The sequence below is a fragment of the Mesoplodon densirostris genome, chromosome 1 (assembly GCF_025265405.1).
Source record: "Mesoplodon densirostris isolate mMesDen1 chromosome 1, mMesDen1 primary haplotype, whole genome shotgun sequence".
NCBI lineage: Eukaryota > Metazoa > Chordata > Mammalia > Artiodactyla > Ziphiidae > Mesoplodon > Mesoplodon densirostris.
In genome coordinates, this window is record NC_082661.1 from 132,415,657 (window position 1) to 132,431,366 (window position 15,710).

Genomic DNA, 15,710 nt, shown 5'->3' on the forward strand with positions numbered 1-15,710 from the left:
ATTAAAGGGCAGGATGTGCTGCTGGAGAACCTGATTTGAGAGTTACCTAATTCTAACTCCACTGAGTCACTGCAGGAACACCCAAGTAATTGGCCCATGCCTTTGCCTCCATCTTCTCAACTATAAACTTGCAATGATAATGTTTGTTATTCCTGAAGTCACAGAAATACCATGAAGATACACAAGGAAATAGAAAATAGAATATGGAACATATAGGTCATTACCTCTTAGAAAGCTAGCAAATTGTGCATATATGTTGGAAACCTGAAAGCATTAATGCGAGTAACTGGTGGTAGAAAAAGCTATAACCTTGAAGTTTTCCAAATTTCCAAATATAAAAAGAGCAGTGTTTACTAGCACTTAGCAAAGGCCCATTTAGTAGAAAGCTCAGTAGAATCCTCAAGGCAATTCTTACAGACAAAAACATTGCTCTCCAGCAAAACTTAATTTGGTGGACTTCAAATGAATGGAGAACTGCAGAAATTCTAGACCAAGTCTAGAAACAGCCCTGCAGCCCAAGATTTATCCATAATTTGTCAAGAATCTGTGTTTTGGCTTGACAAATAAGTGTGTGGTGTGGGTTTTTCACGTGATGTAATGTGTCACAGCAAAATTAAAATCAGCTCCTTTGAATTGCAAACACCGTGGCTGTGGAAGAGCGGCTCACCGCCTACATGTTGTTGATGTGGGTTCCAGTTATCATCATGTTACTTGTAGCATGTACTGACCTGAATATGATTACTCCCAACTCAGAAGTGTGTTAGAGGGTCACTTTCAAAACTAAGGTTTAATGTTTCTTTTCACTTCTAGATGTGGAAAGTAAAAGTGTTTGGTCAAAACTAGAAATGTGAAACAGCTAGTTACTTGTGTATGGGTAGTTTAGTTTCAGGTGTAATCATTCTCTCTAAAACTCTTTCCTTAAAAATCCAATTACACTCCCAACTATTATACTCACCCTGGTATCATTCCTGGAAAGGGGTGATTTGCATCTTGCTCAAACTAAGCTGAAGAAGTTTTAACTGAAGAAGTCTAACATTATACTATTTTCCATTTTAATTTATTACTAACATGTGGCATATTAAAATACCTCTTTTTATTTCACTTCCCTTTATTGCACTTCAGAGATGTTGTGTTTTTATAAATTGAAGGTTTGTGGCAAACCTGTAGTGTCTGATAATCTTTAGCATGTTTTAGCAATGAAGTTTTTTTAATTTTATATATATATATATATATATATATAGTTTTTTTCAAGACATAATGCTATTGCACACTTAATGGACTACAGTATAGTGTAAAAGTAAACATTTATATGCACTGGGAAATCAAAAAATTTGTGACTTGCTTTATTGCAATATTCACCTTATTGCAGTGGTCTGGAACCGAACCCACAATATCTCCAAGGTATGCCTACATTTACAAACATAAAATAAGAAATTTATTACCTTAAAACTATATTTGACTGAAAATTGAGTTCCTTTCATAAGTAAATACTGAGAATCTACTTGAGAAATTTATTCTTCACCATATAATGATTTAGGTATGCCTTTAAGGGTATCCCTGAATTGGATATTCTCAAGAGATCCCACTTTGTAGAGTTCATCATCACTAGTTTCCCAAGTGAAATTTATAGAAGATAAGTAGAAAGAAACATTCTTATTGTGTATAATGAGAAATTAGATACAAAGAATATGAGTCTGAGAAACATGGCATTGGTAGAAATAAGTAAAACCAATCTACCCTCATTCTACTCATTAAGCCCTTTTATTTTGAAAACCATCACAGTTTTCATGCAACCATCCATCAGCTTAAGTTTAAATGTTTGTATTTCCTTTATCAGATCCCTAACTTTGTTGGAAATGACAGAATTTAATCTTAGATTCTGTCCAATAATTGGCCTTTACCAATATCCAGCTGGTGTTTGATAAGAATATACAGTAGTTTATTCCTCAGAAAAAAATCATTTTAATAATTTAGGAACAGTGTTTTAGAAATATTTTAAATATAGTTTATGTGGTAGTTTTCAAAGTTTTTTTTTTTCCATTCCCAAACCCTTTGACCAAAGAAAGGCTTATGTGAAATCTTAAATAAAGAGAAGAGATAAAAGCAGACCTGTTCTGGTTGAGCCTGGGTTTGACCTGAAGACCCCATCTAGTTGCTCCCTCTTTCCCCACTTTCTCTATTTCCTTAAATAAAATCCAAAGAAGCTTTATCCTGCACCATTGGAAAACCACTGTTCTGTATTAATACAAATGATTTGTGGGTTTTGATCATCCATTATTTGTGCCTTAATCACCTACTGCTTGTATTACCCAGCTAATTAGTGGTTGCCTATAAATCTCTACAAGAACTGTACACATATTCTGTTATATTGGATAACCATTTTCCTGACTGATCTATATGCTCAAGTTTCTAGAATCCATATGCGGTCAGTATCCTCTGATAATTTCTGGTCATTGAGACCAACCAGAAGAATATCAAATTATCATTCTTTGCTCTGTTTTGTTTTTCAGCAATGAGCTCATCGACAGGGAAACTAACTGTCCAATCATGTAAGTCTGGTTAGCTTATAAAAACAAGTTCAAGTTCCATATCAGGGAGGATAATATCTTCAAATATTAGCTCATAATCTCCCACCCATGTCCCACATTTTCTTTGGGAGAGAATAACAATTGAGTAAGAGATGAAAACATTTTTTTTTCCCTAAGACCAATCTTTTTGTAATGTTCAAGAAAAATATTTTACATGGTGGGAATTTGGGGGCAGTTTGAAGAAATTATATATTTCTGGTTTGGAATAAATGAACTTGCCTAGCTAATTTTTTGACTGTTATGAAATCTCCAGCACAAAACTTTGCAAACCACTTTCTACTGAGAAATAAAATGAGAAAGTGATAAATGGGAAAGAGATAGACCCCATAATTTGTGACTGACCTATAAAATTTACTTATTATACCCATCCTGATGGTTGACAGCAGCTCCACTCACTCACTTTATATCACTGTGACCTAAATTTTGAAAGATTTTATAATAGCAGTGATGAATTATAGGAAAGTTGTTCTTTCATTTTCATCTGTTTCTTGCAAACACACTATACATTTTATTCATTCATTCAATAAATAATTTTTTAACATCTACCAAGTGCCAGAAAGTGAATACAAGTGTCAATAAGACATGATCTTCCTCTAAAGTTAGGAGTTTGAAGGTAGGAGAAGACATAAATAAGTCAGGAAATGTTAAAACAGTGTGATAAACGCTATGACAGAGACAGAGCACAGTGCTATGAGAGTCAATCAGAGCCAGCTAACCTGGTTTTGTGGGGTCAGAAAGTGATCCTTGACGAGAAAGGAAGGACAGAAAATCAAGTGACAGGTGGAATGAGTGTCTCGGACAGGGGGAGCAGAATGTAAAAATGTCTTCAGAAAAGCAAGAACACGGTCATTTCTTGTCATTGAAGAATGTCAGTGTGGCTGTAATATAGAATGGGGTGGGCATGGGAAAGGGGTGTGATTAATAATGATCAAGGACCAGAACCATGCTGAAACATTTCGACTTTATTTGGAGGGCAACGAGAAGTCACTGAAGGGTTTTACACACATCAGAAAGGTCACTCAGTTTTCAGTGTGGAGAACGGACTGGAAGAGCAAAGCTGGAGGCAGGGAGATGAACAGGCAAGCTATTGCAGTCCTTCAGGTGAGAAAAATGGTAGTCTAAACTAGAGATGGCAGAGTGATGGGGATTTCTAAAATGACTGGCCACAGAAGGAGTGTAATCAGTACCAGTAAAGTGAATTTCCTTTTTGATACATAATTTGTTGGAACAAGAATTGAACCTACCATGTTTTCTTTATGAGCACCATGCTTTAAACAGGCTTAATTCTTAGCAGGAACCCTAAGCATCAAACTAATCTCTGATCTGATGCACATAATAAAGTACATATTTATTCCTACCAATAGTGAATGTGATGTTTATGTGGAAACACAGAACCCTCCATCCCAAAGAGTAAGAGACTGGTCATGATACATTAACCCGTGCTCACTTTAGGAACTAGTCACTCAGAAAAATGTATGGGGGTAGGAGTTCCAAGGAATTAGCAATTACTTCTCTGACTAGTTCTTTTGGTGAGGGCTTCATGTCAAAGTAACATGGTGGGAGCATCTAAAACTGGGAAACAATAATCTTAGTAGGAGCTCCCAGAACATCTGGATAATTGACACTGCAGGTCCTCAGGACATACACTTTGTGGTGTGTCAACACTTTACAGCCTTACATAGCTTCAGTAGGCAATATATATCCACATCTATAAAGGGAGGGAGTGAGCAAAACATCAACTATCAGGAAATACAGAGGATGGATATTAATATTGTACATGTTTATATAATGACATGCAAATATTGCACTGCAGTACTCTACTAGTTTCTCTGTATCAGGGATTATAGAGATGTTTATTACAACTTAATGATCTCATCTTTTTCAGGTTGTGGTAAACGAGTTGTTCCATTAATAGTGAACAGGATAATGTCCGGAGAGATTGTGGGCAAGTCTGACTGGCCTTGGCAAGCTTCCCTTCAGCATAATAACATACATCAATGTGGGGCCACCTTGATTAGTAATACGTGGCTTGTTACCGCAGCGCACTGCTTTAGGAAGTAAGTGATTGACGTTAACTTACGACTACTGCTACTACTACTGCTTAAAAAAAAAACCTCTGAGTTTTATTATCTTCTGAGTAATAATCAATGTCCCCAAATATTACTGAGGTAAAATGAGAAAAACTTCTTTCAGTTTCTTTTCTTTTTTTTTCTTTTTTTTTACCTTTCTTTTTTTTTATTTAAGATATGTTTATTATTTTTATTTTTTTTGCTTTATAACAAATTTAATCAGTTATACATATACATATGTTCCCATATCCCCTCCCTTTTGCTTCTCCCTCCCACCCTCCCTATCCCACCCCTCCAGGCAGTCACAAAGAACCGAGCTGATCTCCCTGTGCTATGCGGCTGCTTCCCACTAGCTATCTACCTTACGTTTGGTAGTGTATATATGTCCATGCCGCTCTTTCACTTTGTCACAGCTTACCCTTCCCCCTCCCCATATCCTCAAGTCCATTCTCTAGTAGGTCTGTGTCTTTATTCCTGTCTTACCCCTATGTTCTTCATGACATTTTTTTTCATGTACCAAAATGTTCATAGCAGCCCTATTTACAATAGCCCAGAGATGGAAACAACCTAAGTGTCCATCATTAGATGAATGGGTAAAGAAGATGTGGCACATATATACAATGGAATATTACTCAGCCATAAAAAGAAATGAAATTGAGCTATTTGTAATGAGGTGGATGGACCTAGAGTCTGTCATACAGAGTGAAGTAAGTCAGAAAGAGAAAGACAAATACTGTATGCTGACACATATATATCGAATTTAAGAAAAAAAATGTCAGTTTCTTTTCTAAAATTGTGTTACACTTACACTTATTTGGAAAGTCAGTAGGGGTAGTAGTCATTATCCTAGTATCAGGTCCTTAAGGTTTTAAATAAAGAAACTGTGGCTGAACAGAGTGTGGAGAAAAGGGAACCCTCCTACACTGTTGGTGGGAATGTAAATTGGTGCAGCCACTATGGAAAACAGTATGGAGGTTCCTTAAAAAACTAAAAATAGAGCTACCATATGATCCAGCAATCCCACCCCTGGGCATATATCCAGAGAAAACTCTAATTCGGAAAGATGCACCCCAATGTTCATAGCAGCACTATTTACAGTAGCCAAGACATGGAAACAACCTAAATGTCCATCAACAGGTGAATGGATAAAGAAGATGTGGTATATATGTACAATGGACTATTACTCAGCCATAAAAAAGAATGAAATAATGTCATATGCAGCAACATGGATGGACCTAGAGATTATCATACTAAGTAAGTCAGACAGTGAAAGACAAGTATCATATTATATCACTAATATGTGGAATCTAAAAAAAAAGATACAAATGAACTTATTTACAAAACAGAAATGGACTCACAGACATAGAAAACAAACTTATTGTTACCAAAGGGGAAAGGGAGGAGGGATAAACTAGGAATTTGGTATTAACAGATACACACTACTATATGTAAAATAGATAAACAACAAGAAACTATGTATAGCACAGGGAACTATAATCAATATCTTGTAATTAACGCTAATGAAAAAGAATCTGAAAAAGAATATATATATATATATAATGAATCACTTTGCTGTATACCTGAAACATTATAAATCAACTATACTTCAATTTTTAAAAAAAAGAAATAATTGGGTTCAGAAACAAGTATCTATATCGGCAGTACCTGTCTCTTTGCTTACCCCTCTTGGATGATGTTAGTTCAATTAATTAGTTAAGGAAAATTAATCTCATTATTAATAATACATTTTGGTGGGAGATGGTATCCTATAAAGAACAAAGAGAGACAAGCAGCCATGTGATACTAGGCATATAATTTAAACCATATAGGCCCTATTTTCCTTAAGTATAAAACAAAGCCTTTACTAGAGGACCTTTCATTACTAGATGACCTTCCCAGTCCCTGTATGTGCCATGATCTACCAGCTGCTCAAGCCCATAAGCTAGAAGTCACCCACACTTGGTCATCTCTCATAGGACTTATGACAGCTTTGCCTCATTCACTCTTGCCCTCTAACAATCTATTCTCTGGAAAGAACCAACGTGATTTTTTTTTTAACATGAGACTACATTATGCTTGGCTTAAAATCATCCAGTGAATTGCCATATCACTTGAATAAAATCTAATCACTTTATTCATGACCTATAAGACACTCTAAAATCTGGCCCCTGCCTACCTCGCCGACCTCATCCTAATTCCCTTGTGTCCTGAACTGCAGCCTGTCTGGTCTAAGTCCTTGAGATGTTTGCCTGAAAACTTGTCACCCCATCTTCTCACAGCTGACTCCTCATCAACCATGTCTCAACCCAAATGCCATGATCTCAAGAGACTTATCTAACTACCCCCTTGTACTCTATTCCATTGCCCTATTTTATTCATAGTCCTTATCACTGTGGGAAATTATTTATCTATTCATTAATTTGTTTTGCTCTTTTTCCTCCACTGAAATCAAATACACCCACCAGCAGGGACCTTTCTATCTTGTTTGCCACTTTATCCCCTGCATTTCAAATAAGGTTCAACATGTAGATGTTTAATAAATATTTGCTGAAGAAATAAATGAATAATATTTAATGTGCCTTACAGTTCTAAAATTCAATAATTCTATACTGAATTTCAGCTCAAAGATGCCATTTGTATATATTTTATCTTTCAAAACAGTAGCAAAAGACTATATGGCCAAAGAAAACTATCATTGCAACCAAGTGTTTTAGGGTGGAATTTTCTCCTTTATTAGCCTGCATGCAATTATTGTAATACAGTTCATATATTCTGTTCATTTCTAACCTTTTCCAGTAAAGAAAATCCACATCAATGGACTGTTAGCTTTGGAACAACAATCAACCCTCCATTAATGAAAAGAAATATCAAAAGAATTATTGTCCATGAGGGGTACCACTTCCCAGCAAGAGAATATGACATTGCTGTTGTGCAATTATCATCCAGCGTCACCTTTACTGATGAGATCCGAAGAGTTTGTTTGCCAGAAGCCTCTGTGTCCTTCCAACCAAATTCAACTGTCTATGTCACAGGATTTGGAGCACTTTTTCATGGTGGTGGGTATCCCAAAATGAATCATGGAGCACTAAGCCCTATTTATGGCAGTGTGATTTAATGTCCATCAATACTATTCTGTCAGACTTTTCCACACAGTTTGGTTGGATTAGTTAGGGCTCTTATTTTGCAAGTGACAGACACTCAACTCAAATTAACTAAAGTAAAAAATAATAATAAAATAGTAAATTTGGCCCTTGTCATTTGGAACTCAAGAGATGAGTCTGGCTTCAGATACAGTTGGATTCAGGAGTTTGTATGATGTCATCAGGCTCTGAATCTCTGAGTCTTTCCATTACTTGGTTCTGTTTTCCCCAGGTCACCTTCATATAGAGGGATTCTAGCTCCCTAGTGGTAAAGGTAGCCAACAGCAGCTCAGGGTGTACGTCTTCACTTAGTCGATGCCAGGAAAGAGCATGTGCCTTCTCTTTGTCAGAACTACATTAATCCCTGAAAAGGTCTCTTTTGGCCCAGCTTGTGTCCAGGAGTACCAGATTGACTGGCTGACTCAAATACTCACTCCTACGCCTATAGCAAGAAAGGTAGGTGTGTGATTGGCAGCCTAGTCAGAATCACATGGAACAAGGGAAAGACAGCTCCAAAAGGGAAAGCTTCAAGGAAGATAAAGGAAAAGAAGATTCCTTCAGCAACACTAAAATCTATCTCTATGTACCATTCTCTATGCAATGCCAGGTATATACTAGATATGCTATAACCCTCATGCCCACCTTCACTCCAAGACTCTTTCACTTTGAGCCCCACCTCTGTCAGCCTCCTCTCCTTTTTTTCATCTCCTCTTCCCCTTAGTTTGCTCCATCACTTTTTCAGTTTCCTCAATCACCTCAAAAATGTTTTCTTTGCTCAGCTACGATCTTCAGTTGCAGCAAAATCTGCTTCAGAACTAAAGCGGCTAATTAGGTGTTATCAGGGATAAGAATACTGTATAGAGATAAGTCGTCTCTCATAATAAAGCTTCCATTGACCTCTCTAAGATGATTTAACTTGATATACTAACTTAATCTCCTAAGAAATAAAAATGACTTCATGTTTTAATGTTTTAGGGGCATATTTAGTCAGATATACTCTGGATTCTAAAATCTGGTCCAGGGGCATACATATAACAACAGCGAGAGGGTTTCTTTAACTCTGGGCTTGAGAAGGTAAGAAAGGACTTTTTGAGAATGAAAAAATTCATTCACAGAGCTCTATACAATTTATATACAATAAACTCTAAAGAATAAGCCTTTAATTCTCATTCTCCACTAAGGAACCAGGAATACCTTTCACTAATGTGGCTGAGAATGGGCTTGATGGTCTCTAGATTTTCTCCAGATGTCCCATTTGGTTTCACTCCATATTATACAAGCTGAGATATGTATTGCTTTCTTTAAGGTCATATTACCAACCACAGAAATTATTATCCATAGCTTAATAATCCTAGGGTTAACTTAGTAGAGCTGTGAGCCTGACACCACCATGTGTTCACTCTCTCTGATGGATTTTCTCCTAAGATAGAGTTGCATTCTTTGCTTGATGGGAAGGGCACCTCAGATTCCCTTTGGCTTGATGGAAAGAATCACTTCTGGCCTGGAGTTTGAGGTTGGCGTAGAAATACACCTGCCATAATAGTTTTTGAGTAGCAACAGAATCTAACTTGTGTAGAACACTATAATGAGCAACAGAATACCTACTTTTTTTAAGCACCCATGGAACATTCGCCAAGATAGACTATATCTAGGTCCATAAAACAATCTTCAACAAACTTAAAAGAATGGAAATCACACATAGTATGTTCTCTGATGATAATGGAATCAAACTAGATACCAGTAACAGATAACAGGAAAATCTCTAAATGCTTAAAAATTAAGCAATACACTTCTAAATAATTCATAGGTCAAAGAGAAAATCTTGAAGAAATTTGTAAGCATACATAGAATAAAATGAAAATGAAAAAATATCAATACATGCAGGATGCATCTAAGACAGTAAAGAGAGAGGGAAACATAGCAAATGCATACATTAGAAAACAAGAAAGGTCTCAAATCAATAACATAAGTTCTCATTTCAAGAAACTAGAAAAGAGGAGCAAAATAAACCTAAAATAAACAGGAAGAAGGAAATAATAAAGATAGGAGTGAAAGTGAATTCAATCAAAAGCAAAAAATAGAGAAAATTAATGAAATAAAAAGCTGATTCTTTGAAAAAAATCAATACTTTCTGAGAAATGTCATTAAGCATTCCCACAATAGTTGAGAAACAGTTCAGGGATGTATAGGACTTATAGACTATACTTTTTGTTTGTTTGTTTCTTATGGGTTTTTTTTTAATTTAATTAACTTTTATTGGTGTATAGTTGATTTACAATGTTGTGTTAGACTATACTTTTTATAACTTTTTGCCAACTAGTTTTATGAAAGATTTATGAATTTACTCTGTCACCTACAATATGCATTTCATCTTACCCTTCCCGGCACTGGACATGAAGTAATTAATTAATTTATTTATTTATTTATTTATTTATTTTTTTTTTTGCGGTACTCGGGCCTCTCACTGTTGTGGCCTCTCCTGTTGCGGAGCACAGGCTCCAGACGCCCAGGCTCAGTGGCCGTGGCTCACGGGCCTAGCTGCTTCACGGCATGTGGGATCTTCCTGGACCAGGGCACGAACCCGTGTCCCCTGCATCGGCAGGCGGACTCTCAACCACTGCGCCACCAGGGAAGCCCGACATGAATTATTTTTAATTGATAATGTAGTAGGCAAAAAAATTTACACCATTTATATTCAAAGAACAGAATAATTTGAGCATTTTTTAAACATTTTAGCAAACACACCTGTACAGAAATGAATCCTGAATTGGCATTCTACAGAAATTAGTGTCTATATTAGTTTTCTACTGCTGTGTAACAAATTACCACAAATTTAACAACTTAAAAGAGCACACATTTATTATCTCACAGTTTCCATGGGTCAGAAGTTCAGACATAGCTTAGTTGGGTTCTCTTCTCAGGGTCTCACAAAACAGCAATCAAAGTGCTGGCTGGGGTTGTGGTCTCATCTACAGCTCTGAGTTCTCTTCCAAGCTGGTTGCTGATGGAACTCAGTTTCTTGCAGCTGCAGAGCTCATGGCATCTTGCTTCTCCAAAACCATTAGGAAAAACTCTCTGAACTTAGGGAAGGCCTAAGCCCTTTTTAAAAGGGCTTACAGGATTAGGTCAGGCCCACCTTGGAAAATCTCCCTTTGTGTGAACTCACTGTCAGGCTGACTACATCTTAATTAAGCTTCAAAATTCCCTCTCCTGTGCCACAGAACATAACCTAATCATAAGAATGACATCCATAATATTCACAGATCCCACCCATACCTCAGAGAAAGGAGATCACATAGGAATCTTGGGGATCATAGTAGAATTCTGTCTACTACATGGTCAGTTTCCCAATCAGCATATGGTTGATATAACGAAACCCTGAATGCTTGTGATATTATTGTTTTCCATCATAAATAGTTGTCTTCTGCATTAATACTGGTTTCTATAACTCAGCATCTAGTTTATGATCTGGAGTCCCAAAATTGTAAGAGGTAATGAAATCATTGCCTTTAAATGTCATTATGTATGTGAAAGTTCTTCATAAAATGTAAAGGATAAAATAAATGCATATAGTTATTTTATCAAGCCAGGGGAGCAAACTGGGCCTGAAAAGTTTCTGGGAACAGTCTGGAATCTACAAATACAAACTTTATTTTTTTTAAATGTCTTTCTAAATACATTAACTGATTGTTTTTTAAGGTACAAAGGTTTTCCAGAAAAAGAAACAAAATGTTTTCCTTGCTAGTATAGGTATTTATAAAAATGAGATAAGGATGATTATCATTTACATATGCCAGATATTAAACAGAATTTTTTTCTTTAGGAACTGCTTACATTAACCTCATTCTGTATCAACAATTTTAGTATGAAAAAAAAATCGGGAAAATGTCCATACTACATTCTAGCTAAGGATGTTTATTGTAAACACTAAAAGTACTTTGTTTTTCCTTAAGGGGAATCCCAAAATGATCTTCAAGAAGCCAGACTGAAAATCATAAGTGATGATGTGTGCAAGCAGCCACATATGTATGGCAGAGATATAAAATTTGGAATGTTTTGTGCTGGCTATCTGGAAGGAATTTATGATGCCTGTATGGTAGGTGGAGAGAGATTATTTTGATATCATGAACTCAAAAAATTTATCTGGCTCAAAATGCTCTTTATTTTAGTAAAATACGAGATCTTGTCTGTTCAAAACTTTATAAATGCAAATCTCAAACACAAACATATTTTTAAATGTTTTATTAAGCAATACAAAATAAGCAAAGAGTTTCTTTGATGCTATCAAACAACCAACAAAATTAAATTTTCTAATACCAGAAATCCACCGGTTCATAAAGCAGAGTCTCTTTCCTTAAAAAGCTCACATTTAGAAAGGAAACAATTATGAACAATGAACTATGATGTAATGTTATAAATTATATAACAGAGAACAAAATTTTTTATTAAAGTATAGTTGATTTACAATATTGTGTTAGTTTCAAGTGTGGAGAACAAACATTTTTAGCTTGAAGGAACATTTCTGGAACAAGTATTAGAGAGATGATACTTCAATGAGGCCTGAAGGATAAAAGCACTTACTCTACAGAATAAGAGGAGAATATTATAGAAAAGAGAAAAAGCATAGCTAAAATTCTGAAGGTGTGAAATTATAATTCATATTTGAGGCAACTCCAAGTAATCTATTGGGTCTCAGCCTAAGGAGGATGAGAGATGAGAAGCTGTTGATGCTGAGAAGGTGGATTAGGCCAAGGTGTGAATATCTAGTCCCCTTTCCAGTGGCCTACTCTGTTGTCTAGCATCTATCCTGCATGTATATTTTTGGACAAAGGAGTAAAGTGTGTTTCTTCCTGGAGGCACTTGCTTTATAATGTGAGATTCTTGAAAACTCCAAGGAGGTGATTCCACATGCTAAAATGATGGGAATTGTATTGTTATCAGGTGGCAGAAAGCCCTGCCCAGAGTCCCACAAATTACACAACATAGACAACCTCTGTCAGAAAAATAGCAGGGAGTTTTGCAGCATATACGCTGGGCAAGAGCAGAATCTAGCCCTGGTTGCTGAGAATGTGGAGGAGGCATCTAGAATTCAGGGAAGCCAAAGAGAGGTTCATGCCATGACAGGCAAGTGGGAGGTGGTGACAGGAACACACTGAAAATGGGAATCTAGATGAACAGTGAGATCAGTGATACGCCTCTGGAAAGATTGGTGGTCATAAAGAGCTTTCATGGACAGGGGAGCAGAGGTAAGATTCCTTCCCCATGACTGTTCAGTGCATAATAAGGCAAAGCTCTAGTCATAGAAAAATTGGGGAAGTTATCGAGGAAGTGACTCAGGCATAGGGGTCTAAGCAGGAATACAGGGATTGCTACTGGGGTACATCAGGAGGTGCTTCATCTGTCTGATAAAACAGAAGCCCAGGCACCTTAGTTGAAGTCAGAAAAAACTAACATCAGATTGACTTTCTGTGTTGTGTACTTGAAATTTGCTAAGAGTAGACCTTAAGCATTCTTACTACACACATACATCCACCCACACACAAAGTATTGTGAGGTGATGGATGTGTTAATTAACCTGATTGTGGTAATCATTTCACAAAGTATATATGTCAAATTATCATGATGTACACTTTAAATATATATGTTTATTTGTGAATTATACATCTATAAAGTTGAAAAAATAAAAAAAATAAAATGTGGAAATTGAACTTTAAGGCTTTTATAACTTTTGAAACCCATGTTTCAACTAATTATCCTAGAATTGGTAATCTATACATATACTGTCTAATAATAAAATATGTGGTTCATCAAAATATCTTAAGTAATAAGTTTTACATTTAGCTAATTTTCTTTCTCTTTTTTCTTTTTTTCTTTTCAGGGTGATTCTGGGGGACCTTTAGTTGGAAAGGATCTTAAAGATACCTGGTATCTCATTGGAATTGTGAGCTGGGGAGATAACTGTGGGCAAAAGAACAAACCTGGAGTCTACACAAAAGTGGCTTATTACCGAAACTGGATTACTTCAAGAACAGGCCTCTAATTCACTATACAAGTTAAACATTGAGAGCTGTATGCAGGTCATACATGTATGAGAATCCATATATTCTGTGGTTGTAGTACAATGAAGTGAGATTAAATGATATGATTTATTTCAGAATCACTTTAATCAATCAAAACCCCATAGCCAATTTGTAAAGGATTTAAATTTATAAGGTAGTGGGTCAGTTTAGCCTGGCTTGAAAAATACAGCAGAGATACTGAGCTCTTTAAATCAGCAAGCTAGAGTATAAAAGAGGAGCAATGCAAATTTTTGAGGATAATCTGTAAGATTTTTAGAATGTCTTTTTCCCTCAAGTGAGAAACTTTTTGAACTCTGAGTTTAGGAAACCCTTACATAATTTCTATCATTTCTCCAGAGGTCACAAATACATTTTTCTAGTTCTTACAGATTTTCCAAAGAAATTTTCCATACTTTCAATTTATAAATCCATTGGAGGGATCCTAATTTTTTTAAAAGTTATATCTAGGAAACAAAGTATGGTGATAAATCAAGCCAGAGATCTTATAACCTTTGTCTGCTGCAAAATCTCCCTAATTTTTCAGTGATTCTTTAACATACACACACACACACACACACACGCAAACGCACACACACACACACACACAGAGAATATCCCTACCTTCAGATATACCTAGAAAAAGCCTGCTTAATGAATATATACAGTAATTAGCTAATCAAAGATGTATTTTTGTTACAAAAATTGGGGGGAAGGTAATAGTAACTTCATGAGCAGTCCGAAAAAAATGGCACAAAAATTGGATATTTTATAGATGCGTTTACATGCTTGGACCACCAGGAGGCAGCTTTGTACATTATTGTTGTAAGCTTAAATGCCTAGAAAAAATGAGAATTTGTTAATATGTTGAAGAATTAATGAGCATTATCCTTCCACACAGAAAGAAAAAGTTTATTCCTGTGTATTTCTGCAGCCAATTATCTCCTAAGGCTTGCATCAACAGCCTGACTATTGCAACCATGAAACAATAGTTTTTGTTTTAATTTAATATAAAATTTGAGGACCAAGCATACAGAACACATGAACAAAGTGATTAAATGAACCCCCTAAGTGTCTCATGAAGACATTAGGTGAGTCAGGCTCATGTATTCCATGATACAATTAAGTGAAGATTTTGTGTAAACTTACTCTGTGTGACAATGCTGACTAAACATCAGGGTTTATAGGTGGGGCGTCGTTTACTCATGCAGTCCAGATATAAGCCAAACTGTTAGAAAATTGAGTGATTTTATAACAATCTCCCCCATGTGCTATTAATAAGGCATAAAAATGATCCTAAAAGCAACGAAGACCCAACGCAGCCAAAAATAAATAAAGTAAATATATATTTTTTTAAATCCTAAAATAATCTAAAAGAGATTTAAAATTTATTCATCATAAAAATTGATCCATAACTTAGACTCACAGAATTTTAAAGCTTAGGAGAGACTACATGTCATGTGGGCCAGTACACTTAGGGTTCAGAGAAGTGAAGCCAGGAAAAGTAAATAACTTTGTAAAGCTGTAGGTAATTTGTATCCCCAGGGGGCCTAAAACCCAGGTACAAATTTCACAGGCCCTTTTCTTACAAAATATCTTTATGATTGTCTATATTTATTGAATCATCAGCTGTATAAAAATTTCAGTGAGTTCTATTGAATCTGTTTTAAATTCAATTTTAAACCATGTGATTCACTTAGGTGGCTGGCTGCCAATTCTCTGAACTCACTTCAAGATAAAGCTGCTTTTTCTTATATAAAAATATACATAGGCATATAAATTATTCAATATTATGGTGGCAAGATATAATTCTGATTTCTAGTGTTAAGGTTCAAGAAATGATCTTAGAGTTATAAC

At 35.8% G+C, this 15,710-nt stretch overlaps 1 protein-coding gene across 1 annotated transcript in view; it reads left to right on the plus strand.

Moving 5' to 3' along the window:
* Nucleotides 1-13,837, plus strand: part of TMPRSS11A (transmembrane serine protease 11A) — a 62,276-nt gene extending 48,439 nt beyond the window's left edge. The window contains exons 6-10 of the mRNA XM_060090534.1: nucleotides 2,511-2,549; nucleotides 4,474-4,645; nucleotides 7,454-7,713; nucleotides 11,751-11,893; nucleotides 13,676-13,837. Of these exons, the coding sequence (XP_059946517.1) occupies nucleotides 2,511-2,549; nucleotides 4,474-4,645; nucleotides 7,454-7,713; nucleotides 11,751-11,893; nucleotides 13,676-13,837 (776 nt within the window). The remainder of the gene's footprint in view (nucleotides 1-2,510; nucleotides 2,550-4,473; nucleotides 4,646-7,453; nucleotides 7,714-11,750; nucleotides 11,894-13,675) is intronic.
* Nucleotides 13,838-15,710: the final 1,873 nt, after the last annotated feature.